The following is a 26,577-nucleotide window of genomic DNA, read 5'->3' on the forward strand; positions in this document are numbered from 1 at the left end:
GGGCGATAGCTCCCTGTTTTCTGCTGTGAGGGAAACAGACTTTGAGTCCCAGACGTGGGTCCTGTGTGCAGAACCTCTCGCTTCCTCTGGGGCTCACGGACCCCATTGGGGCCCAGCCCGTCCGCCTGCCTCTGCTCCCTAAATGGTTGACCCCAGAGCAAGTGCGTGTCCCAGAAGGATGTGATTTTAGGCCTGAAAATTCCACTTCCAAGAACCAGCCATGAGGACAGTCCATGTGTGTCCACATGTGTCCACAGCAGTGTCCACGTGTGTCCACGGCAGGTGTCCACGGCAGGTGTCCACGGCAGTGTCCACATGTGTCCACGGTAGTGTCCACATGTGTCCACGGCAGGTGTCCACGTGTGTCCACGGCAGTGCCCACGTGTGTCCACGACAGTGTCCATGGCAGTGTCCACGTGTGTCCACGGCAGTGTCCACGGCAGTGTCCACGTGTGTCCATGTGTGTCCACAGCAGGTGTCCGTGGAGGCCCTCTGAGTGGGGGGGCTCTAACTTTGGCCTCCAGGGCGGAGTGAGAAGTTTGGGCCCTTCCACCGCGGGAATGTCACGTGGCCACTGGAGTGACAACCGCCCGCGCTGGGAGCCCCAGCTGTGGGGACGCGGCCTGCCCTCCCCTCCGCCATGCCGACCTCCGCCGTGCGGTCACCGGCCCGGCACCCACCTGGCCTGCAGCGCCAGCTTCTCTGCGTGCCAGCGGCCCTGCAGCTGCAGCATCTCCCGCACCTTGTCCCGCAGCTGCTGTTCCGGACGGGCGCCTGCCGCGTGGCTGGCCGACAGCCGCAGATTGGCGTCGAGGTTCAGGCAGGCCGTGTGCAGGCGCCGGGCGGTCCTGGCTGTGTCTGCCCGCATGTCAGCGAGGCCCCTGGGGCGAGGCAGCACCCCCCCACCGCTGAGCCTCAGGACCGGTCTGGGTTCAGGGTCCAGGAGGCCCCACGCGGGCTGGGAGGGCAGGGGTCTGGACATGTCAGTCCAGCTCTCTGCCCTCAGTGGGGCCCCTCACCCCAACTTCAGGAGAGGCCCCCAGTGTGCGTCGATTGTCCCCGTGTCACAGCCTGGGTAGGGGCTGGGCAAAGCCCTAGAGGCCTTGCACCCCTGAGCCCAGTGTCCTTGTGTGCAAACGGGGTGCTGATTGCTGATGTGTACCCAGGTCACCCAGGACAGAGCCGAGAGGGGCCGGCAAGGACCAGAGGGACCGGAGGCTGCACTCCTGTAGCTCCTCCCTCCCTCCCTCCCTCTGTCCTTCTGTGCTCTTCTGTCCCTTCCTCCGGCCCTCGCTCCAGCTGGGAGCCCACCGAGGCCCAGCAGGGCTGGGGGAGGGGCTTGTGAGCCGCGCCCACAGGAGCAGCCTGGGACCCGTGCCTGGGCCCCTGCTCCCCGAGGCTGAAGGGCAGCCGCCTCACCTCTCAGAGGCCGATCGCAGCTCAGCCAGGTGTGCTCGGAGGGCCGTCACCTGCCTCCACAGGCGCAGGAGGTCCCGGGGCTGCTCCCCCAGGCGTGCACGGCGGGTCTGAAAGGAAGGGGCCCGAGTCCGACCCAGATGAAGGTCTTGGCCTGAGAGGTGAGGAGCCTGCGACCCTCTCTCTCCCACAACCTCCTCCGGGGGCGGCTGCCCTGGGCCAGACCCGACCCCGACGGCATCCTGCAGGCGAGGGCTTGTGTTCCACAGCAGTGTGAACCTGCTACCCTCTGAGGACCTGCGCAGGGGACCGCACCCAGCTCCTGCCCACACCAGGACCCACTCGGCCTGGCCCCCAGCTGGGGTGCGGCCAGGTCTGCAGCCCTCTCAGCTCCCGCCTCCCGGCGTGGGCAACAGGCTCTGCCTCCTCCTCATGGACTGAGGGCAGCTCTTACTCTGGAGGGCTCCTCAGATACCCACCGGGCGGCCTGGCCCTTGTTGGTGCCGAGGGAAAAAGCCACTCAGAGCTCACGGGGTGGCGGGGACATCACCGTGAGACACGGCGGAGCGACTTGGGGCTGCAGGCGAGGGCAGCGGCCATGGTGGGGCGGAGGAGGGGAGGGCACAGGCGAAGACCTGGGACGAGTGGGACAGGGTGTGGTTGCAGGGCGGGACAGGGCGTGGTTGCAGGGCAGGACAGGGTGTGGTTGCAGGGCGGGACAGGGTGTGGTTGCAGGGCGGGACAGGGTGTGGTTGCAGGGTGGCACAGGGCGTGGTTGCAGGGCGGGACAGGGTGTGGTTGCAGGGCGGGACAGGGTGTGGTTGCAGGGTGGCACAGGGCGTGGTTGCAGGGCGGGACAGGGTGTGGTTGCAGGGCGGGACAGGGTGTGGTTGCAGGGCGGGACAGGGTGTGGTTGCAGGGTGGCACAGGGCGTGGTTGCAGGGCGGGACAGGGTGTGGTTGCAGGGTGGCACAGGGCGTGGTTGCAGGGCGGGACAGGGTGTGGTTGCAGGGCGGGAGAGGGTGTGGTTGCAGGGCGGGAGAGGGTGTGGTTGCAGGGCGGGACAGGGTGTGGTTGCAGGGCGGGACAGGGCGTGGTTGCAGGGCGGGACAGGGCGTGGTTGCAGGGTGGGACAGGGTGTGGTTGCAGGGCGGGACAGGGTGTGGTTGCAGGGCGGGACAGGGTGTGGTTGCAGGGCGGGACAGGGCGTGGTTGCAGGGCGTGACAGGGCGTGGTTGCAGGGCGGGAGAGGGTGTGGTTGCAGGGCGGGACAGGGTGTGGTTGCAGGGTGGCACAGGGCGTGGTTGCAGGGCGGGACAGGGTGTGGTTGCAAGGCGGGACAGGGTGTGGTTGCAGCACCAGCCTTGTGGGGAACTGTTGGAGCCAGAGCTCTGAGTCTCCGCACCCTCCCCCAGGCCCCGTGTCCGGGATGAGCGCTGACTCCAGGGACCCTGGAGGGCTCACCAAGGTGCCCAGTGCTTCCCGGGCCTGACACGGCTGCATCGCCCTCCAGCGTGGTTCTGACTGAGTGCCCTCATGGTCAGCTGGTCTCATCCTCCGTCTGGACAAGCCTCTGTGGATCCCCCTGCCCTGACCTTGTGTCTGAGATTTGCCCTCCCCATTGGCCCAAAACACTTTGCTGGGTGCCTTGTGGGGCGCGTCCCTTAGCGCCTGGCTCGAGGGCCCTCTGTGTACGTGTGGGACGAGCCGTTCGCCTGGTAAGTGCAGGAGCAGCTGCTCAGACCGGCCTGCACGGGGACACGCCTACACACCACAGATTCCAGACGCCACACGGCTGGACCTCGGGGCTGGGCTGGCCCATGTGGTGCGGAGCACGCGGGCCAGTGACCGGTAAGGTCAGAGGAACAGAGGCAACTTGTGCCAAACGGAGCCACTCAGACACATTTCCTGACCACAAGGCCTCAGGGGAGAGAGGGGGCCCCCAGGGCCACCCAAAGGGGGCATCTACTCGCATAGAGAAGTGACACCCCCAAGTAGCAATCTATGTAAGGTGTGCTAGACCAGAGTGAACTCGAGAGTGAGCTAGAATGCACGCACACACACATGCACACACGCACGCACACGTGTCCACACACAATGGACAGAATGCTTGTATCCCCCAAATTCATATATTGAAACCCTAACCTCCACTCTGATGGTGTCACCAGGGGCCCCTCTGGGCGGTGATGAGGTCAGTGCTGCCTAGGGGTACCCCTGAGCTGGTGTTGGGGACCTTTATCTAGTTTTCAGCCTGAATTCACCTAATGGGGGTGCTTTCAAAACACCCAAGCTGAAAATTAACTTCGGTGTGGTCCCAAAGACTGTCAGCACCTGTAGGCACCTGGCAGAAGCCAATAGAATCCTCTCTGGAAGGTACTACCTTCATCCCCTGTGTCAAAGAACTTTCAGAGTTTCTAGGAAAATACGCAGGTCTTAGTTGAAAGAAAAAAAGAAAGAAGAGAGAGAGGGAGGGAGGGGAAGAGAGAGAGAAAGGAAGGAGAGGAGGGAAGGAGGGAGGGATGGACAGAGGGAGGGAGGAAGGGAGGGAGGCAAGAAGAAAGAAGTCTGCCAAGAACAGGACACCAAGCGTGTGACGGAGACCCGGCAGAGACAGGGAGGCAGGCCTCGCAGAAGAAGCTCTGGAGTCAGACACAGATGACACACGGAATGTCCTCACTGTGTATTTACCCCCAGAACGCACCGCACGGCAGGCTCGACAACTGGGGACGAACCCACCAGAATGCTTAAGGATGAAACACACAGCACTTGGCAGGTGAGCCTAGTGGTCGAGGGTAACAGACTGGACACCGGAAGAGAAAACACGGCCAGGAAGGCAGGTTTGGAGGAATCCTCTAGACCGGGGGTCCCCAAACTTTTTACACAGGGGGCCAGTTCACTGTCCCTCAGACCGTTGGAGGGCCGGACTATAAAAAAAACTATGAACAAATCCCTAGGCACACTGCACATATCTTATTTTAAAGTAAAAAAACAAAATGGGAACAAATACAATATTGAAAATAAAGAATAAGTAAATTTAAATCAACAATCTGACCAGTATTTCAATGGGAACTATGCTCCTCTCACTGACCACCAATGAAAGAGGTGCCTCTTCTGGAAGTGCGGCGGGGCCGATAAATGGCCTCAGGGGGCCGCATGCGGCCCGCGGGCCGTAGTTTGGGGACCCCTGCTCTAGACTACGGAGCCGGACAAGACGAGGAAAGCCTGCGCGGGCGGCTCAGAAGCAGGAAGAGAGTGCGGGCAGGCCTGGCCCGCCTGGCCCGGGGAGGGCGCAGTGCCAGTGTGATACCCACTTTGCAGAGACAGGAGACCGGGGCCTGAGACGCGTGAGCGGGACAGACAGCCATCTCCACACAGACACGGCCTGGAGAAGCCGCACAGCAGTGGTCAGAGCTGAGCCCCCCACCCCCTGCAGCCAGAGCGAGTGGGCAGGCTGCCGGCCCCCAGGACTCGGTGAGGGTCAAAAGGGCTGGAAGCCAGAGACAGAGGGGCATCTTTGGGGTGCTGGGAGGGCGCCCCTGCCAGCCAGTGAGACCTGGTCGGTCTCAAGGACCAGGGAAAGGAAAGACCCTCAAACACCAGCCCCGCACCACCTCGGACCTGTCCCCAGCTCCAGGGACGATGTGACCGCAGGGCGTGGGCGCACAATCCATCTCAGACACGAACCCCTCCTCCAGCTGCAAGTCCTGCTCTCTTGACTGCCCGTGACGAGGAACACAGCCTCCCCCGCCCACTGAGGCTGAGGCCGACGGCCCCATGTTCTGGGGCACGGCGCCGTGTGCTGCAGTCTGACCAGGAGGGGAGCCTCCAGAGACCTCCTGCTCTCCCCGGAAAGCCAGGGTGCTCCGGAGTCAGGACGCAGCCCGTCCCTGTTTTCCAGGTCTGGCTTCTGAGTCCTGTCCTCCTTCTCTCAAGTGGTGGGGTCCCCTCACCCTGAGGTCCCCCATTTCACAGACGGCTGTGGCCAACCGGAGCAGGGACATGGTGTGGCAGGGGGCCAGCACCGTGCTCCCTGGGAGAAGCACCGCTGAAGCCAGCTCCCCTTGTTCTGGTCCCCGCTGCCCGCCCCCACCAGCAGCCGCGGGCACCAGACCAGGTGTGTCCCCCGGCGGGCAGGGGCGGAAGGCGCACCTGTCTCTCGGTCCAGCGCTGAGCCTCCCTCCGCTCCAGCTCCCCCCTCAGGCGGAGCACACTGTCCGTCGTCCTGGCCAGCTCCTCGGCCAGCGACTCGTTGGCCTTCTTCATCTGTCCCAACTGCTCCCGCAGAAGGGTGTTCACCTGGGAGAGGCTGGTGCTCCTGGGGACGCAGGAAGTGGCGGTGTGGCGTGGGCGGGCAGCCCCTGCGACCCAGCCCTGAACCGGCGGCGGGGCCCGGCTGACCCCAGCTCGGGGGGTGCAGCTCTCTGCACGCCCCTAAGCAGCACCGGCCATCCATGGTCGGTCCCCAGCGGTCCCCAAACTGAGGCCAGCATCTGGGTGCCACCCTGGCCCCCTCCTCCTCCTGCTCTGAGCTTTCCTGGCTCTGTCCCCACACCTGTGGTCGGCTCCTCAATCCTGGGTGCAAAGGTGAACCCCGCCAAGACAAGCAGGAGGGTCAGGGGCAGGGGCGGGAGCCCGGGCTGAGGGTACCAGGGCCAGAGGGGGGGTGCGGGCCCTGCAGCCGGGCAGGTGAGGACAGGGAGGTCCTCTGTGTGCCTGCCCCACGGGGACGCCCGGGGCAGGTGGGGACAGGGGGGTCCTCTGTGCCTGACCCACGGGGACGCCCGGGGCAGGTGGGGACAGGGAGGTCCTCTGTGTGCCCGACCCACGGGGACGCCCGGGGCAGGTGGGGACAGGGGGGTCCTCTGTGTGCCTGCCCCACGGGGACGCCCGGGGCAGGTGGGGACAGGGAGGTCCTCTGTGCCTGACCCACGGGGACGCCCGGGGCAGGTGGGGACAGGGGGGTCCTCTGTGCCTGACCCACGGGGACGCCCGGGGCAGGTGGGGACAGGGGGGGTCCTCTGTGTGCCTGACCCACGGGGACGCCCGGGGCAGGTGGGGACAGGGAGGTCCTCTGTGTGCCCGACCCACGGGGACGCCCGGGGCAGGTGGGGACAGGGGGGGTCCTCTGTGTGCCTGACCCACGGGGACGCCCGGGGCAGGTGGGGACAGGGGGGGTCCTCTGTGTGCCCGACCCACGGGGACGCCCGGGGCAGGTGGGGACAGGGAGGTCCTCTGTGTGCCCGACCCACAGGGACGCCCGGGGCAGGTGGGGACAGGGGGGTCCTCTGTGTGCCTGCCCCACAGGGACGCCCGGGGCAGGTGGGGACAGGGCGGTCCTCTGTGCCTGACCCACGGGGACGCCCGGGGCAGGTGGGGACAGGGAGGTCCTCTGTGTGCCCGACCCACGGGGACGCCCGGGGCAGGTGGGGACAGGGAGGTCCTCTGTGTGCCCGTCCCACGGGGACGCCCGGGGCAGGTGGGGACAGGGAGGTCCTCTGTGTGCCCGACCCACGGGGACGCCCGGGGCAGGTGGGGACAGGGAGGTCCTCTGTGTGCCCGACCCACGGGGATGCCCGGGGCAGGTGGGGACAGGGAGGTCCTCTGTGTGCCCGACCCACGGGGACGCCCGGGGCAGGTGGGGACAGGGAGGTCCTCTGTGTGCCCGACCCACGGGGACGCCCGGGGCAGGTGGGGACAGGGAGGTCCTCTGTGTGCCCGACCCACGGGGACGCCCGGGGCAGGTGGGGACAGGGAGGTCCTCTGTGTGCCCGTCCCACGGGGACGCCCGGGGCAGGTGGGGACAGGGAGGTCCTCTGTGTGCCCGACCCACGGGGACGCCCGGGGCAGGTGGGGACAGGGAGGTCCTCTGTGTGCCCGACCCACGGGGATGCCCGGGGCAGGTGGGGACAGGGAGGTCCTCTGTGTGCCCGACCCACGGGGACGCCCGGGGCAGGTGGGGACAGGGAGGTCCTCTGTGTGCCCGACCCACGGGGACGCCCGGGGCAGGTGGGGACAGGGAGGTCCTCTGTGTGCCCGACCCACGGGGACGCCCGGGGCAGGTGGGGACAGGGAGGTCCTCTGTGTGCCTGCCCCACGGGGACGCCTGGGGCAGGTGGGGACAGGGGGGTCCTCTGTGTGCCCGACCCACGGGGACGCCCGGGGCAGGTGGGGACAGGGAGGTCCTCTGTGCCTGACCCACAGGGACGCCCGGGGCAGGTGGGGACAGGGGGGTCCTCTGTGTGCCTGCCCCACGGGGACGCCCGGGGCAGGTGGGGACAGGGAGGTCCTCTGTGTGCCCGACCCACGGGGACGCCCGGGGCAGGTGGGGACAGGGAGGTCCTCTGTGCCTGACCCACAGGGACGCCCGGGGCAGGTGGGGACAGGGGGGTCCTCTGTGTGCCTGCCCCACAGGGACGCCCGGGGCAGGTGGGGACAGGGAGGTCCTCTGTGTGCCCGACCCACGGGGACGCCCGGGGCAGGTGGGGACAGGGAGGTCCTCTGTGTGCCCGACCCACGGGGACGCCCAGGGCAGGTGGGGACAGGGAGGTCCTCTGTGTGCCCGACCCACGGGGACGCCCGGGGCAGGTGGGGACAGGGAGGTCCTCTGTGTGCCCGACCCACGGGGACGCCCGGGGCAGGTGGGGACAGGGAGGTCCTCTGTGTGCCCGACCCACGGGGACGCCCGGGGCAGGTGGGGACAGGGGGGGTCCTCTGTGTGCCTGACCCACGGGGATGCCCGGGGCAGGTGGGGACAGGGAGGTCCTCTGTGTGCCTGCCCCACGGGGACGCCCGGGGCAGGTGGGGACAGGGAGGTCCTCTGTGCCTGACCCACAGGGACGCCCGGGGCAGGTGGGGACAGGGGGGTCCTCTGTGTGCCTGCCCCACGGGGACGCCCGGGGCAGGTGGGGACAGGGAGGTCCTCTGTGTGCCTGCCCCACGGGGACGCCCGGGGCAGGTGGGGACAGGGAGGTCCTCTGTGCCTGACCCACGGGGACGCCCGGGGCAGGTGGGGACAGGGAGGTCCTCTGTGTGCCTGCCCCACGGGGACGCCCGGGGCAGGTGGGGACAGGGAGGTCCTCTGTGTGCCTGCCCCACAGCGACGCCCGACCCACCCAGGACATTTTGCTGCTCCCACCTGCCTCTGGGGCGTGAGCCTCCTGGGTTATCCCCCACTTTGAAACTAGTTTCCAAACGGCTTCCCGGCACCCTCCTCGCTTCCCAGAGCCACCCACAGCACTTGGGGTTGGCCGCATCCCACTCCCCACCCTGCTCTGACCCCTCCCTCCACTGGCCCACAGCTGACTCCTACAGGCGTATTCGACCAAGAGCCGTTGTGGGGAAGAGGTTGGCCCACAGCCCCGAGGCACAGTGGGGTCTGCTGCGTCTTGGGGTGACAGCTAAGCCCCTCGCAGCCCCGACAGGTGGCTGTGCCCGCCCGGCCTCACCTCTGCTCCGCGGCCTCCAGACGGCCGAGTGCCTCCCGCAGGTCCACGCTGTGCTCCAGCTCTGACCTCCGCAGCCGGTTCTCAGTGGTCTCCAGCCGGGCCTGCAGCTGGAGGGAGCACTCACCACCACCAGGCAGGGCAGCTTCCGCACAGAGCCCCCCAAGGTGGAGAAGAGGGCTCCCTGGGGCGCCCCGCAGGTGCTGGGGTCAGGCTGGGGTCAGGTGGGGTCTGGGCAAGCTCAGGCCCCTCCACACGACAGGTCATAGGTCAGGTGGGTGGGGTCCACACCCTGCCCCTGGGCCGAGAGCGTGTGGCCGGCTCAGGGGGTGGCCACCGGGGTCTGGATTGGCCACATAAAGGGGCAGGAGGCCAAGTGCAGAGCAAGACTGGGGTCACCTTCCAGAGGAGTGAGTGAGTGTGGGGTCCATCGCCCAGCTGCCCGCCTGCCCAGGCTTTCCTCCTCCTGCTCGAAGGGCCTCGCCCAGCAGGTGGGCAGGGACCACGCCAGCATGTATGGGCCCGGTGGGCCCCAGAGCCTGAGCAGAGGGAACCTTGGGGGGCCTGAGGGGGACCTGGTTCTCCACCATGTGCTGACTCAGAGCACACTCTGGGGTGTCGCGGGAGGCAACTCAGGCCCTGCAGGCAGGCTGGAGGGGGGGCTGAGAGGGAGAAAGGCCAGGAGAGCTAGAGGCCACCCCTGTGGCCTGACCTAGAGACTTGGGGCTGGGTGTGCGGGGAGGTGAGCATCCCCTCTTCAGCCACCGCTGGAGGAGAGAGGGGGAGCCAGAAGTCTCGGATGAATCTGAGGGCTGGGGCAGGGGCCGCCCCGGGGTGGAGACATCAGGATACAGGGACACTGGCACCCCGACCTCCGCCCGCCTGAGGAGCTGGGGAGAGGCTCGGCCCCTCTGGCTCGGCACGAGGGAGCTGGCGGGGGCCAAGATGCCGGGTCCGCGGGTTCACGTCTGACTCACGAGGTTTACTGCTCTGTCTGCAGGATTTCTGCGGCCTCCGTTCCCACCGGCCCATTCCCATCATCTCCCCGCCCTGTGCTAGGAACCCCCCAGGCCCGGGCCAGCAGGCCACACGCACATGGCCTTGGGAGGGCGGGCCAGCTCCCCGAGTGTGAGAGCTGCCCCCTCGGTCCCTGTGAGAAGGACGCTCACCGCACAGCCCTGCCCAGGGCCACTGGGGGTGCAGGCGACCATGAGAATGGTGTCCACAGTGTGGGGGTCGGGGCACAGGGCACTCCACCCCCCCCCTGCACTTAACATAAAGCACCGGTGACGGTGGTGGTCTCAGCCCCAATCATGGCAGCATGGCCCTGGGCAACTCAGGACCACTCTGAGCCTCTGTTTCCTCCCCTGGAAGGGGGGGTTGTTTGTCCTGCCCCATAGAGCAAGGGGGGCTCTGAAGGCAGCAAAGCAGGGAGCTGGGCTGACCTAGCAGGACCTCTGAGCGCCCCACACTGTGGGCCAGGCCCCTCTCACGGGGCCGGAGTGGGGGGCGTGGGGGGGGTGAAGAGCAGCAGACACGGGGGAGGGGCACCGAGCACACGGCTTCACCTCTGTCTGTCCACGGTTTCTCCACATACACAGTGGGGGCTCCCACCCCACACTTTATGACCACAGAGGCCTCTTGCTGCATGCAGCTGGCTGGTCACCCTGGAAGGCACAGGGGACGGAGGACCCAGGGCCGAGGTCACAGCTGTTCCTCAGCTGTTGGGAAGGGGTGGGCTGGGGCTGAGCACTGGGGCCAACTCCTCTGCGCGGCTCCAAGGGGCTCAGTTCCTTCCATGTGCTTCCCTCCCGCTTGGGCAGGTGCTGGCTGTGTGCTGGCACCGGGCCAGCGGTCAAGACTGACCAGGCCGCCCCCACAGGGCTCCCGGACAGGCGGGCACAGAGCAGAGCCTTAGCTAGGCTGTGTGTCTGAGCAGCTGGGCACCATCCTGTCCTCACCTCCACCTCCTCAGCCTCAGTTTCCCCACTGTCGCCAAGGGTCTGAACTGTGTGGCTGACCCACCACTGAAGACTCGCTGATGGCCCGTTGGTCCAACCGTCAGTCCCTATGGGTGACGGCTTCCCCCTGGGCCAGGCTGCCACCCTCTGGCTCACCACGTGCCCACCGTGCCCACTCACCCGGTCGCTGACCGCATGGTACCTGCTGGCCAGCTCATCCCGCTCAGCGCCCACCTGGGCCAGCAGGTGCTCCAGCCGAGACAGCTCGTCCTGCAGGAGCTCGCTCTCCTCCTGCGCGTGGGCCATGGCGCCCGGTGGCTCCTGCACCCCTGCAGGCACGGCGCAGGTCAGGCTGGGGGCCAGCCTGGGCCCCTGCCTCACCCTAGCACCCTGTCCCCACGGTGGCACTGCGGGCGGGCTGGCCAGCCTGGGCCCCTGCCTCACCCTAGCACCCTGTCCCCACGGTGGCACTGCGGGCGGGCTGGCCAGCCTGGGCCCCTGCCTCACCCTAGCACCCTGTCCCCACGGTGGCACTGCGGGCGGGCTGGCCAGCCTGGGCCCCTGCCTCGCCCTAGCACCCTGTCCCCACGGTGGCACTGTGGGCGGGCTGGTCTGCACTGGGGACCCGGGTGTGCGGGGCGGGGGTGGGGGGTGGACGGCATGTTCTCAGCCTCTCTGCCTTTTATCAACCCCCTTTCCGCAAATACCGACCTGTGCCCAGGGTGAGCCCCAAACCAGCTACAGCGGAGTGGGGGTGCCCCTGCCCCAGGGAAGCAGTGGGAACTGCTGATTCAGTGTAACCAGATCCCATCCTTGAATAATGAGTTGCTTTTCTAACCACACGTGGTCTCTCTCTTTCCTGAGGCACAGACACACACGGCGAGCTCCCCACTCCTTCAGGGGGCGGGACAGACCCTCAGGACACAGGGGGTCCCGGGAACCACGCACACAGGGGGTGTGGGGGTGGGATTGGACTGCCTCGAAGTCATGAGTACGCCCTGGGCCAGGCGGGGACCGCTGGGCGGCCCCGTGGCAGACACCCAGCCTGGCAGCCAGTTCCTGAGGAGCGTGACAGCGAGGAGGCCCCTGGGGGGGCGGGGGGCCGTGGGGCTGGGGGAGCAAGGCTCTGGGGTGGGGGTGGGGGGAGCTGATCACCATCTGCACTTCCTGAGTGTCACCCACCAGTGTTCTCACCCACCCAATGAGAAACAAATGGGGAACAGAATCAGGATCGGCGGTCACAGGTGTGACACAGACTCTGATGCGGCACTGGCTCAGAAAGGTCCCGGTGGCCTTGTGGTCAGGACGGTGTGGCTGTGGACACGTGCGCCCCCCACCACCCTGTGGGAGGGTGTGGTTCTGTGGCCCTTCACAGTGGAAGGTGACAGGTCAGTGAGGGGCCCGGCCAGGGGACTGTGAGGCCGTGGCTCCCTGAAGGTGGACTGTGGCCCTTCACACTGGAAGGTGACAGGTCAGTGATGGGACTGTGAGGCCGTGGCTCCCTGAGGGTGGACTCCAGCTAAAGCCTGGGAAGCCCCTCCCCCCCTGGTGCCAGCCCCTCCCCCACACTCCCTTCACCTGGGGGGGGCTCCTGGCCCAGGCTGCCAGCCACGATCTCACGGATGCGGGCAGGCAAGGGGGTGGGCGAGGCCTCCCGGCCTTCCCCACGCACGGTCAGGCCTCGGTCCTCTCTGCTGGCCATGGGGCTCAGGACGGTGTCCTCCAGCCTCTGGAAAACAGCCGCCGGACACCTGGGGCAGTCGGGCCCCTGGGCACCTGCCAGGTCTCCATGTGAGCCCAGGGGAGTTAGTGGAGGGGTGGGTGAGGGACCAGGGACTCCCCCATGCCAGTAGAATGCCCTGGAGAGGACTGGGCAAGGCTGAGGTCACCCAGGACACGTGCCCTGCTTTCTCCAGCTGGACAGAGAGGGTGACGCCCTGCCTGTCCCAGCACCGCTGGGCACATCAGTGAGGAAACGTGGAAAAGAACCGTCCCAGGACAACTGGCCAAGTCCTCACCGTGCCCGGCCCTCCGCACGGCTGGGTGCAGCTCTGCAAGGGTGCTGGGAGGCTGGTGCCCCTCCCGTGGTCCTCAGAGCCCCCAGCCTCCCACCCGACTACAGCAGGGAGTCACAATGTCCACGGCGGGAGCTGCCAAGGACGGGCTTGAAACCCCCAGTGGAGGGGGGGGAGTGGGAGAGGGACAGATGGCTGGTTTCAGGCCAGAGGCTCCAGCCCCCTCCTCCCTGGAACCAGGCATCCGCGGGCCCTGGGAGGAGAGTGAGCTGGCCTTCCTTCCCAGCCTCCAGAGCCGCTCACCTGCCTGGGGAGAGGTGGTCAGACAGGCCTGGAGTAGGCCGGAAACTCAGGTCCTGGGGGGTCTCAGACTCGGTGCTGACCCTCGGCCCTGGCCTGCGGATTCTTTACACCACACGAGGGCACGGGGTGGGGGGGGAGAGCCTGGCCTGGAGCTGCCCAGGGTGGGGGGCGGCTTTTTGGGGTCTAATTGTGGTGCTGACTGTGGGAAGGACCGAGTGCCTTTTGTGGGGGGGGGGGGGACGACCATTTCAAACCAGCAGGGAGCCTCTGGACTTGAGGGACTCAGCCCGGTATGGTCACCCAGGAGTAAGACAGGGCTCGCCATCGCCCTGCCGCTCAGCATGTCTGATTCTAAGGCTGTGAATTCCATACTAAAGGCGACCAGATGATGCCCAGGGGTTCCAGGCACGATTGTCCACTCTCAGTGACTCTCCAGAGTGGCAAACCAGGGTCCTCTGTCAGCCCCCTCCACAAGTCCCAGACTTACCACACTCGTCACCATGTGCCCAGACACCCTCTCCTCTGGGACCTCCCTCCCTGGGACCCCTCAGAGCCACAGGGTGCTCCCCCTACCCCGTAATCCCCCCCAAATCTCCCCCCTGACCCAGGGTCCTGGAGAGTGACTCTGGGGAGCCCCCTGTCCTCCCCCTCCTCCGATTTCTTCCCAGCAATCCCTGAGACCTTTGCAAGTCTAGACCCTTTTGCTGGGCTCTGATCCCCACGCTCGGGCTGGGAGGGGCAGGGGGCTTCCCGAGCGCCCTCCTGCATCCCCGCCTGGTGGCCCTGGTTCATTCTCACCCTGCCCCTTTCTCCTGAGGCACCAGCCTGGATCTTCCACCTCAAACGCCCCCCGGTCCTGTCCCTTCTCAGGACCAGACAGCCAGAGCCCCCCCTCCAAAGCCTGGCTCTTGCATGACACCTGGTGAGCCCCGTCCTGACCCCCAACGGCAGCCCAGGGACGGCAGCCACTGGACAAAGGTCTGGAGCAGTGAGAACCCAGGTCCTGGTCCCCTGGGTCCCAGCCTCGCTTCAGGCTGGAGCCTTACTTTTTACCCGCGTTTGAATTTTAGTCCCCTGGGAGGTCTTGGGGAGACACCTTCCCTCAAGACCTCCCCCCTCACCCGCACATGACCCCCTCCAGCCCTCCTCTGGGTGGGCGTCAGAGCAGCCTCCCTTGGGGGGCAGGGGAGGACGTGCCTGCTACTCCTCTGGGCCAGGCAGGACCCGGTGCCAAGACCACCAGCAGCCTCTCCTGCCCTCTTTGGAGGAAAGGCGTGTGGGGGCGGGGTGGGGTGGGGGTGGGGACCAGCCACGGCCTTCCCTGAACCCTCCCTGTGCACGCAGGGGAAACTGAGGCTCAGCGGGGTGGCGAGAGCCAGCCGGGGGGCCGGCAGGGACGAGGCGCGTCCAGGAAGCGCTCCCTCCCCGGCCAGGAAGGCCGCTCTGCCCCTGGCCTGCCGCCCGGCCCCCTCCGCTCCCCCGGGCATCCGCGGCGCCACCCGCTAACGGGAAGGCAAGCAGCGCGGCCTAAACTTGACTCATTCCTAACATTTACAGAGGGTCACTTATTAGCCGAGGCGTCCCCAGAGGCGCTGGGGCCTAATGGATTCCAGCTGTGGCCGGGTGCCTGCGACGGGCCGCGGCCCAGCTGGAGCGGAGGGGGCGCAGCGGGGGGCGGCACGGAGAAGGCGCTCGGGCCGTGGGTGTGAGGCAGCCCCGCCCCGCGGAAACAGCGCGGGTGGGGGTGGGGGTGGGGGTGGGGGTGGGGGTGGGGGTGGGGGGGGGGGGTGGGGGGCGGGGGCGGGGAGAGGGGCCGCAGGGTTTGGGGGCTCTGCCTCTGGCTGGTCCGGCTTCACGGTTCGGACCGGACCTGACCTGCCGTTGGCCGCCTCTTCTGCGCTGGCAGAGGGGCTCCCAGTCCCCACCCTGGCGGGGTCACGTCCTCCACTCCTAGGGGCCGGGGAAACCCCTTTACAGCCCTGGAGGGCAGCACACCGGGAGACTTCAAGGAGCCCCTACAGAGCACTGAGTGGCCGGTGGGGACACTGGGGCTAGACGTCAGGCTCCCCAGAGATAGGGGACTCACGGGACGCCCCGCCCCCTTCCTTGCCCCTCCCCTGCACCCCCTCCTGCGCTCCTCTGCGCTAAGGGCTAGGGGCGTGGAGGTCGCGGCTCTGCGTGGCACCCGCGGGCCCAGCACCAGAGGCAGAGCCCAGGCTCGGAGGAACATCACTGCTGCCCCTGCCCATGGTGGCTGTGGACAGGGAGAGACTCCGCCTGGAGAGACAGGGGCGCCCCTCCCAGCCCCACCCTGCACCAGAGCAGGGCTCCATTAAGAGAATGGGGCTAGGGGCCCTGCCCTGCCCTGCCCTGCTGGTGCACCGTGTGACAGTGGGTGTGTCACATGCCCCCAGCCTTGTTGTGCCCTCATCTATGACCATGGGTGTGTGTGTGAGTGGAAGGGGGGGTGTCCCAGAGGGTCCCTTTCCCCCACAGCTCTATGGAGGGTGCAGTGTGGAGTCTCTGGGGCCCCCCCACATTTTCACAGACAGGACAGGAGGAGACAGGTGGGCTGTAGGTCAGAAATGGAAGTCACAGCCATTGACCATTCCCACTTGCTGATGACCAGCATCGAACCCCCTGAGTGAGGTTGCTAGGGGCACAGGGAGGGGCAGCAGATGTCCTGGTCCCCAGGGGATAGGAGGATGGATTCCACAAAGCAGCCCAGTGACTTTGGGACAGGAAGACGAGGCTGCCCCTCACCCAGACCCTAGGGAGACCCTTGCCCTGGGTGGTCCAGGCAAGCCCAGTGCCGGCAGAGAGGGACACCAGGCCTCAGTTTAAAATCACTCTGAGAGAGGCTGCATCCAGCGGATGACCCCAACTCAACCAGGACCCAGGCGGAGTCACAGTGTCTGTTGGGAGAAGGCGGGCCTGGGCCCCTGGCTGGTGGACAGGGCGTGTCCAACAGTGCCACCGTGTGGCTGCGAGGGGCGTTGCAGGAGGCCATGCCCGCTGGGCTCTAGCAGTCTGGAGGCACCGGCTCTGCCCAATGGGGAAGGGACCCGTGTGACTGCATCAGAGGAGCCAGGCAGGACTCTCACCACTCAAGGCTCCTCAGCAGACATCCGCATAACCATCCTCTTGACCCAAAAGGGCAGTGTGGCCATCACTTTGCAGGTGAGGAAGTCCCAAGGCCACGCTTTCACAAGTGAGAGTGTTGTTGGGGTCACGGGGCCCCCCGATGCCCTCTATGGTGGTGACTGAGCCAGTGTCCCTCCCGTGGCAGAGATCAGGACCCAGCAGGCGCACACTGGCCTCAGGTGTCCTCCCCTGGGGCACCCTCCTGAGCTCACGCAGAGGCACGGGGCAGCCTGCGGCCCACCCCAGCCCACTGCCTGCCGTCCTCCTCCCTCTGCCCGCTCAGAGCCCCAGAGCCTGCCTGCCGTCCTCCTCCCTCTGCCCGCTCAGAGCCCCAGAGCCTGCCCGCCGTCCTCTTCCCTCTGCCCGCTCAGAGCCCCAGCCCACTGCCCGCCGTCCTCCTCCCTCTGCCCGCTCAGAGCCCCAGCCCACTGCCCGCCGTCCTCCTCCCTCTGCCCGCTCAGAGCCCCAGCCCACTGCCTGCCGTCCTCCTCCCTCTGCCCGCTCAGAGCCCCAGAGCCTGCCTGCCGTCCTCCTCCCTCTGCCCGCTCAGAGCCCCAGCCCACTGCCTGCCGTCCTCCTCCCTCTGCCCGCTCAGAGCCCCCAGAGCCTTCCCACAGCGGCACACCCACAGGCCTCCCCTGCGCCCCAGGGGACGGCTCTGGCCCTCGCCAGGGTGGGCACAGCTTGTGGCACACATCTGAGGACAGGGCCTCCCGCCAAGCCGGCCACCGGACGCCCGCTTGCCATCTTCTGCAGCTTGGCTGCTGCAGAGAAAGCCCTGGACTGGGGTGGCCGCCGGCCAGGCTCCATTTCCTCAGGAGAAAGAGCTCCTCTGTGTCTGGGGGGGTGGGGGGGGCACCTGGCCCCGCCTTGCTGTGTCTCAGGCCAGCTCAGTTCAGATCTCTCATTGAGACCCGGAGCCCTGGGGCAGGGTCATGCTTCTTGGGGGTGGCAGTTTGGTGCTCAACTAATAATAAAGAAGAGATCTGGGCCAGGCCTGGACCCAGGCATTGGGGGCGAGGGGGACAACTTCTCATTCATCTCTGGGCCTCCCCAGCCCAGCCCAGCCCCTAGCATGACTGATGCCTGGCACACCACGGGCTCGGCTAGGTCATTACACGAATGACTGAAAAACCAAGCCTAAGGTATAAATCATCAACTGCAAAATGACTCAAAACAAGGAACTCTGGGGAGGGCAATGACCCTGTGGATCCGTCTGCTTCTGGGTCCCCAGTGCCCACACAGGCTTCCTGGAGGAGGTGGCTGACGCGTTGGACCTTGAAGGATAAATAAGAGTTCAATAGCCAGAGGGGGCACAGGCCTCGTGTCCAGGGGGAGGGAAAACAGAAGAAAGGGGTGGGATGGGTCTCCAAAGGCTGCACACACACACGCAAACGCACACGCACATACACACACGCATGCATGCATACACATGCACACACATGCACACATGCATGCACACACACGCACACATATGCACACACGTACACATACACACGCGCGCACACGTACACGCACACATGCATGCACACACGTGTGCGCGCACACGCACACCTATGCATACACGCGCGCGCGCACACATGTACACACGTACACATACACACGCGCGCACACGCACACATGCATGCACACATGCACACACACATGCACACACATGCACACACGCGTGCACACACACATGCACACACACATGCACACAGGTACATGTGTGCCCACGCGCACACATGCTGGTTTTCACGAGTGAGGCTCGGCACACTGGGTATGCACATGGGAGGAAATTGCACGGTGACCCCTGCCTCACGCCGCAGACAAAGAGCATCAAGCCCACGTGGGAATTGTGGGAAAGGAAGGCAACGCGGCTTTTTAAAAGGAGATGGGAGAACGTCTCTGTGTCCCCGGAGCGGCAGAGGGTGTTTCTGAGACAGCTCACAGAGACGCTGACGGGGAGGGGGGATGGGAGAGCTGTGCTGTGTGGAAAGGACGAGCCTGTGTCCGTCCAAAGCTCCCACGGCCAGAGGAGGAGCAGGCCGCCCCTGGGAGATCTTGGCGAGGCTTGTCTCCAATAAAGGACTCGCCTCCGCCTTATCCGACCTCATCCAAGTCCATCACAAACAGAGAGGGCCCCACAGCAGAAAAAAAACGGGCCACATTTCAGAACAGACACTTCACATCTGAGGGGCCGCTGAGCGTAGGGACAAGCGCTCCAGCTGGCGGGTCGCCAGGCAAACAAGAAAAACCGCAAGGGAGCGTTCACCCTCAGGGCTCCAGGGGAAACTGGAGGAGGTGCCAACTCCTGGCACCCGCCCCTGGCGCCCTGCGGCCCGGATGGCACCACCTGTCAGGAAGTCCATGCGGCCACACCCACCCAACACCGCGCCTCGCAATCCAGGACCGGCACTCGCACTCCTGGGTGGGTTCCCCACCAGACATGCATGCAGACGGCACCCAGAGACACATCCCGGAACATTCGCGGCTGGGTTACGTGCAACGCGCAGAACTGGACGCCACGCCAATGGCCGCTTACAGGAAACGGGATGCGAAGTGTGGAGGCCCAGACGCAGCGGGCACGCCACGCCACGTGCTGAGGGCTTGGCAGACATGGTGCCGAGTGAAGACCACGCACAGCACGGGCATGTTTTTGTTTGGACAAAGTCCCTTAACAGGCCAGTCTAATCTCTACGGGGATGGGGGGCTTCCGGCATCCTGATGACCCTAGAGTGGACGCGGGGGCCAGAGGCTCAAGGGGGTGCAGAGCACGGGGTGGGGCGTCTGCAGGCTTCTCCAACATGGGGACCACGCTCAGGCCTGGCCGCACACGAGGACGCCGTCCGAGAGCCACACGGTCCCCGCTGGCTGGCCTGCCGCCCCGTCTACACAGGCCCCTCTGAGCCCCTGAGGGCGCCCGCCTGCCTGCTCATCCCAGAGTAACAGCACCCAGATCCCAATCACCTGCAAATGACGGGTGCTGGCTGGCCGGTGCGGGGGGGAGCCTTGGGGGAGGGAGTGGACCTTGGGTGCCCTTGTTGTGTTCCGTCCCGTATGTGGGCACCTGTGTGTCTGTGTGCATGCACACACGTGTGGTGACACCACCGTGTTATCTGATCCGCTGGCCCAGCTGTGGGCGGCTGCCCTTCCCGGGGACCTGTGTTGCTCAGGGGGGGCCCCGTCTCCCCACAGCAGGGCGCCAAGGTCCTAAGAACTGGGTCAGTGGACAGCTCTGAGTCAGCACTGCGTGGGCCTTCCTCGAGGTCTCCTGGGATCGGTCAGGGTGGGGACTGCCTGGCTGTGACAGTGGGGGGCGGCTAAGGGGGTGGGACCCGGAAGTAGGGGTGAAAGAGAGAGGGGCCTGGGGATAGTTCTCAGTCATTGCTGATGTTCGTATGCAGGTGGGGCTGAGAAACCCGCTCCTGGACCTCACGGGGCAGGTATGGGGGACGGCTGTACCCTCCCACCTCTGGGCACCCCTGAGGGAGGACTGTGGCTCCCACCCTTCACCACGAAGGAAGCAGTGAGCTCGGTCCAGGACGCCGTCCTGGGAGGGTCCTCAGTCGCTGCCCACGTCCCGTGTGTGCGGGCTGCCAGCCTGGGACTCGGGGAGGGGCTCTCGCCTCCCCGGGGGGCTCAGACCTCCAGCCCCCTTTCTCGGTCAGTCTGCACTAGTGTGTGGTGGGGTGCTCACGTGACCGCAGGGGTGCGTGCAAAGTGCCCCTTGAGCCAGGGAGGCGTGGCCTCCGCAGGGTCCCTTCCCTGGCCAGGTGCCCTTGGAGCCGGCTCCCAGGAGGGTGCTGCAGGGCGGGCACCCCACTGACCTGGATCACGGTGTCCAGCCCCAGCCGGGACTGCGCGGCCGTGTCCCCGTCCCCAGGCTCGCTGGAGGCAGAACTCATCGCCGCTGGGGCGCAGGACCCAGGAGAAAGCCGGGCTCCTTTGGGGCGTCTCCTCTCGGGACCCTGCCCGGGACCTCCTCCGGCTCAAGTGCCAGACGCCCAACACCCGTGCGGCACCTGCCTTTCTGTCCTGGGCTTCCAGCCGCCCCTTCTGGAGTGGGGACCGCGTGGACAACCGAGTGCTTAGGTGTTGCTGTGGCAACGGCAACGCCAAAGGCTGGGTTTCCCAAGAAACAAGAGTGCGGGCCTTGTCGCCATGGAGACTGAGGAACGCTGTTGTCTGGAAGCCGTTACTCCGGAGAACTGGAGACGCCCTGGGGGAAGCTGTCCACCTGAGTGACCACGCCCAGGGAGGAGCTGGCCTCTCCCCCTCGCTTCCCATCCCCGTGGGGAAGGGCCCCAGCCTTCCGCTGGGCGGCTGCCCTGGGAGGAGTCACCCTTGGTGGCCACACACCAGTGGAGGTGACGTGCGGACCACCACTTCCTCCTGATGGAGGCTCGAACTCTGGCTTTCCCTCTAAGGTTTGGAAAGGAATCCACGGTCCAGCCATGCAGACGTAACAGATGAGTAAACTGAGGCCCGGGGCGGGGACGCCACCTGACCAACAGCCAGAGGAGGCCTCGCCTTCCTGACCTGCTCTCGGCTGGCCAGGCCTCCTGGGCTCTGATGTCCCTCCGGACCCTCTCGGGGCAACTGCTCTGCGGGGAACATGCCCCGTACCTGCCCGGGGGGGCTCCGTTTCTGCTCACTCGCCGGCACCTCCCCGGAGCCGCCCCCCGGAGCCCCCCCCGGAGCCCCCCCCCCGGAGCCCCCCCCAAGCCGCCCCCCCCCGGAGCCGCCCCCCCCCGGAGCCGCCCCCCCGGAGCCCCCCCCCCCGGAGCCCCCCCCAAGCCGCCCCCCCCGGAGCCGCCCCCCCCGGAGCCGCCCCCCCGGAGCCCCTCCCCGGAGCCCCCCCCGGAACCCCCCCCCGGAGCCCCCCCCCCCGGAGCCGCCCCCCCAAAGCCGCCCCCCGGAGCCCCCCCCCGAGCCCCCCCCGGAGCTGCCCCCCGGGAGCCCCTCCCCGGAGCCCCCCTGGAACCCCCCCCCGGAGCCCCGTGCAGGACCAGCAGGGACGCCCCCGGCTTATCCGTCGGGGTGGGTGGCTCCCAGTCCCCCTGCTGCCACCTGTCCCTGTGGGCATAGAGCTCTGTCCCTCCCTCCCTCCCGGACGGCGCCCTCCTGGGGCCTCTGGGCTGAGTCTGGCACCGAGCATTAAGCCAGGTCAGCGTCCCCTCCCCACGTGTCTCTCTGCCTCCCCTTGGGGCCTCCTTGTTCTGAGCTGGACCAGTCCCAGCTGGGCTGATGTCAACAGGAGTTTCTTTCTGAGACAGGGCAGCGCCAGAGTGACTGTCCCTCTGATGAGAGGAGGCCGTGTGGGGCCCTGGGGACGGGGTGTGTCCCTCTGAGGCTGCCTGTGAGGACGGACGCTTAGTAATGGGCACGTCTGCCCCCACTGCTGCCGGGGTGGGGGGAGCCCCATGGGGCCGAGGCCACTTCCTCAGAACCAGAGCTCACTGAAGGGCATCTGTGCTCTGTCCTTCTCCTGGTGACTTCCGGGTCCAGGGTCCCCTCCCCTCTCTGGGAGGACAGACACAAGGGTGCTCCCTGCAAAGCCAGGCCAGTCTCTTGGGGCCAGGCACAATCCCACGGGGCCTCCAGGCCTGGGCTGGGGGTTACTGGACAGTTTCCGGGATGTAGACCGTCCTTCTGACTGATTCTGGCCCCTTTAGACTAGCAGCAGATTCTGGCTCCTGAAGTCACAAAGCAAAAGTTCCCAGACTCAGAGCCCAAGGGACCCACGCCGTGGCCGGGGCACCCCCACTCCCCCCCCCATACCACACCACACTGCCTGTAGCACCGTAAGTCCTGGAGCCCCCGTGGGCCCGGAGGACTGAGCCTGGGAAGTGTGGGAGTGGGGGGTGAGAGAGAGGTAGGACCCCCATTTCCTGCTGCTCAGAGGCTGGGCCTCTCTGACCTGAGGGTGTGGCCCTGTCCTCTGTGTGACCATCTGTGAAGGTCACTGGATGAGTCTAAAGAAGTCTCTACAGCCCTGGCCAGTTGGCTCAGCGGTAGAGCGTCGGCCTGGCGTGCGGGGGACCCGGGTTCCATTCCCGGCCAGGGCACACAGGAGAAGCGCCCATCGGCTTCTCCACCCCCCCCTCCTTCCTCTCTGTCTCTCTCTTCCCCTCCCGCAGCTGAGGCTCCATTGGAGCAAAGATGGCCCGGGAGCTGGGGATGGCTCCTTGGCCTCTGCCCCAGGCGCTAGAGTGGCTCTGGTCGCGGCAGAGCGACGCCCCGGAGGGGCAGAGCATCGCCCCCTGGTGGGCAGAGCGTCACCCCTGGTGGGCGTGCCGGGTGGATCCTGGTCGGGTGCATGCGGGAGTCTATCTGACTGTCTCTGCCCGTTTCCAGCTTCAGAAAAATACAATAAATAAATAAATAAATAAATAAATAAGTCTCCACACACTGGAAACCGTGACAGTGGGTGCCCCATGGTGGGGGGCATCCTGCCGAGTGCGCCCCTCTTCCCCACAGCACCCCAACACCCACCTCTGCCTGTCTCCCCACTGGTCTGAGGGCACTCTCCACGCTCACTCCCCTCAGCCCCTGGGAGTCTGCCTCCACCTCCCCCCAGCACCCTGGGGAGTTTCTGCCCCGTGGGCCAGCCACCCCCCCCCCCCCCGAGGCTCACGGGCCCTGTAGTATGTCCCAGGCCTGGCTGCATGGACTCCACCCACCCACCCACACCCCCCCGCCCAGCACCCTGGGGAGTTTCTGCCCCGTGGGCCAGCCACCACCCCCCCCCCCGAGGCTCACGGGCCCTGTAGTATGTCCCAGGCCTGGCTGCATGGACTCCACCTACCCACCCACACCCCCCCGCCCAGCACCCTGGGGAGTTTCTGCCCCGTGGGCCCAGCCTCCCCAGGCTCACGGGCCCTGCGCGTATGTCCCGGGCCTGGCTGCGTGGCCTCCACCCACCACCCCACCACCCCCCCGCCCAGCACCCTGGGGAGTTTCTGCCCCGTGGGCCCAGCCCCCCCAGGCTCACGGGCCCTGTAGTATGTCCCGGGCCTGGCTGCGTGGACTCCACCCACCCACACCCCCCCCAGCACCCTGGGGAGTTTCTGCCCCGTGGGCCCAGCCCCCAGAGGCTCACGGGCCCTGTGTGTATGTCCCGGGCCTGGCTGCGTGGCCTCCACCCTCATAGCTTCCGGTCCTGGGCCATCGTCGATGGACGAGGAGAAGCTGCGGGCAGTTAGCCCTGGCTTGGACGGAGTAGAACCTGTGATAGCAAGGTCCTCACCACGCAGGGGGCACCTCTGTGGGAGGGCAGAGTGGGCTCAGGGGGGCCAAGCTGGTCCTGACCATGTCCTGACTGTGCTGGACGGGACCAGGGCCCTGAACCACCTGCTCCCTGGGGCTCAGGGGCGCACAGGCCCCCGGGAGGGTGCTGTGGCCCTCACCTGCCACATGTCCAGCATGTGCGGGAGAAAGCCCTCAGATAGGGGGGCCGTGGCTGGGTTTGGTCAGTGTTCCTTCCTCCAGTCCTCCCGGGATTTCACTCGGACCTCACCGTGTCAGCTACACCTTGCACCTCCAGTTCCCAGGAGACAACCCACAATCCTGGCCGGGCCGGGCCCCTGTGTGGACAGGGGGACATGGGGGGGCAGGAGCGGGCACTGGGTGGGGTATGCAGAACTCAGCACAGACCTGGCCGGGCCCCTGTGTGGACAGGAGGACATGGGGGGGCAGGAGCGGGCACTGGGTGGGGTGTGCAGGACTCAGCACAATCCTGGCCGGGCTGGGCCCCTGTGTGGACAGGAGGACATGGGGGGGCAGGAGTGGGCACTGGATGGGGTGTGCAGAACTCAGCACAATCCTGGCCGGGCTGGGCCCCTGTGTGGACAGGAGGACATGGGGGGCAGGAGCGGGCACTGGGTGGGGTATGCAGAACTCAGCACAATCCTGGCCGGGCTGGGCCCCTGTGTGGACAGGAGGACATGGGGGGGCAGGAGCGGGCACTGGGTGGGGTGTGCAGAACTCAGCACAATCCTGGCCGGGCTGGGCCCCTGTGTGGACAGGAGGACATGGGGGGGCAGGAGCGGGCACTGGGTGGGGTGTGCAGAGCTCAGCACAATCCTGGCCGGGCTGGGCCCCTGTGTGGACAGGAGGACATGGGGGGGCAGGAGCGGGCACTGGGTGGGGTGTGCAGAACTCAGCACAATCCTGGCCGGGCCGGGCCCCTGTGTGGACAAGAGGACATGGGGGGGCAGGAGCGGGCACTGGGTGGGGTGTGCAGAACTCAGCGGGCCTCCCTCTTCTCTGTCCCCCTGCTGGACCCAGGGGCACCAGGACTTGTCACCCCTGACCCAGAGCCTCTCCCAGAGGGAGAGACCTTAGAATTCCTTCATGTGACGGCTTTGTACTTCCCGGTGAGGCGGTCATCCCAGCCCCTGGCCGGCCTCTCTTGTTCTTGCCCTGACAGACGGGGCTGCTGTGGCTGGGACACCCGGTTCTGACGTGTCCTCCAAAGGACAGGTCACCTGAAGGACAGTCCCGGAAAGAGGGTGAGCGGCTGCAAAGGAATGCGGTGCCCTGTGTCCCTCCCGGCCCCTCTGGGCCTCGGGCGGCTGGTCCCACCCTCACCCGCGTGGCACTCTGCCTGTCCTCCCGTCACCGTCTGTGCTCTCGGGGACTCTGCCTCCGGGGACCACGCCACCCTGCAGATGCCTCCCCCCGGAGGCCGGGGTGCTGGGAGGGCTGCACGGGGGGGGGGGTGGCTGACCTGAGCCGGCCTCACAACCTCCAGGGGCGTGTCCCCTGCGGGTGCCGGACAGGAAGCAGGCGGTGCATTCTGCGGTCGTGCCAAAACACAGCCCTGTTCTGGACAGTGGCTCAGGGACCAGCTTACACACCGCTCACTCAGAACAACTGGCTGGTGCTGAGGTTGACTGTCCCGCTGTCTGACCAGTCGGCATCCCAAGCCACTGGTCACTGTGTGTCTGTGTCCCCCTGGCCATCTGTCCATACCGGACACAGAGGTCCGGGATAGCAGTGGAGGCCCTGTAAAGGGACCGTTGGATCAGGGAGGACACTAAGAGACTCACTGGGGGACACTACCGGGTCAGCCACTCGGGGTCGCCCCAGTGGACCTTGGGCACGTGTGCTGCAGGAGAGAAGTCGCAGCCCTTTCTCTCTGCCCCCAGCACCTGGGGCCTCTCTGGGCATCTCACCGGCCACATAGTTGAGCACCTGTACCTCCTGCTGTGCCCTGCCTGGTCCAGGTGAGCTCATGTCCAGCTTCCTGGCCTCCGCTCGCCCACGGCTCCACAGCGTCGTCCAAGTGCCCGCTGTGTGCTGGCCTTCGAGAGGGGTCCAGGGTGCACGGAGGAGCATGCCCTGCCCAGGGGGACAGTGTCTGACAGAGTGATACTCTGACTTTGACCCCCTCCCAGCTGCCACAGCTCACAGGACCACGACCTTCACCTCCTCCCCCAGCTCCGCTGTCTCTCAATGGGCAGCTTGTCGGGCGTAAAGACAGGCCTTCGTCTGGACCAGGGGTCCCCAAACTATGGCCCGCATGTGACCCCCTGAGGCCATTTATCCGGCCCCCACCACACTTCCGGAAGGGGCACCTCTTTCATTGGTGGTCAGTGAGAGGAGCACATTGACCATCCCATTAGCTAAAAGCAGGCCCATAGTTCCCACTGAAATACTGGTCAGTTTGTTGATTTAAATTTACTTGTTCTTCATTTTAAATATTGTATTTGTTCCCGTTTTGTTTTTTTACTTTAAAATAAGATATGTGCAGTGTGCATAGGGATTTGTTCATAGTTTTTTTTATAGTCCGGCCCTCCAACGGTCTGAGGGACAGTGAACTGGCCCCCTGTGTAAAAAGTTTGGGGACCCCTGGTCTGGACTGAGGGCCCTGGGCATTTTGGGTTGACAGGGGCAGACAGGTCTCCTGGGCCAGTTCAGGAGGCAGCTGTGAGACTCCTGGGCAAGTGGAGGAACCTGAGAATCTGACTGGCGGACAGGGAGGCCGCAGCGAGGACAAGACCCAGGACTGAGCTCAGGCTGAAGGGCTGCAGGACCCGCTCCCTACGGACCAACCCACATCTCCAGAGACGGAGATGCAGAGGCCGCAACAAGGGGGACAGAGTGGGATGCAGGGGGCGGGTGTGTGAGTGGGGCTCAGGGGAAGGAGTGGGATGCAGGGGGCGGGTGTGTGAGTGGGGCTCAGGGGAAGGAGTGGGATGCAGGGGGCGGGTGTGTGAGTGGGGCTCAGGGGACGGAGTGGGATGCAGGAGGCGGTGTGTGAGTGGGGCTCAGGGGACGGAGTGGGATGCAGGGGGCGGGTGTGTGAGT

General features: G+C 66.4%; 1 protein-coding gene across 1 annotated transcript in view; it reads right to left on the reverse strand.

Moving 5' to 3' along the window:
* Positions 1-20,933, reverse strand: part of CROCC2 (ciliary rootlet coiled-coil, rootletin family member 2) — an 83,075-nt gene extending 62,142 nt beyond the window's left edge. Inside the window, exons 1-7 of the mRNA XM_066281150.1 lie at positions 20,091-20,933; positions 12,398-12,548; positions 11,000-11,148; positions 8,862-8,968; positions 5,566-5,731; positions 1,420-1,526; positions 681-881 (exon numbers count right to left, since the gene is read on the reverse strand). Of these exons, the coding sequence (XP_066137247.1) occupies positions 681-881; positions 1,420-1,526; positions 5,566-5,731; positions 8,862-8,968; positions 11,000-11,148; positions 12,398-12,548; positions 20,091-20,168 (959 nt within the window). The 5' untranslated portion in view covers positions 20,169-20,933. The remainder of the gene's footprint in view (positions 1-680; positions 882-1,419; positions 1,527-5,565; positions 5,732-8,861; positions 8,969-10,999; positions 11,149-12,397; positions 12,549-20,090) is intronic.
* Between the last annotated feature and the right edge of the window lie 5,644 nt (positions 20,934-26,577).

The sequence above is a fragment of the Saccopteryx bilineata genome, chromosome 5 (genome assembly GCF_036850765.1).
Source record: "Saccopteryx bilineata isolate mSacBil1 chromosome 5, mSacBil1_pri_phased_curated, whole genome shotgun sequence".
Classification (NCBI taxonomy): domain Eukaryota; kingdom Metazoa; phylum Chordata; class Mammalia; order Chiroptera; family Emballonuridae; genus Saccopteryx; species Saccopteryx bilineata.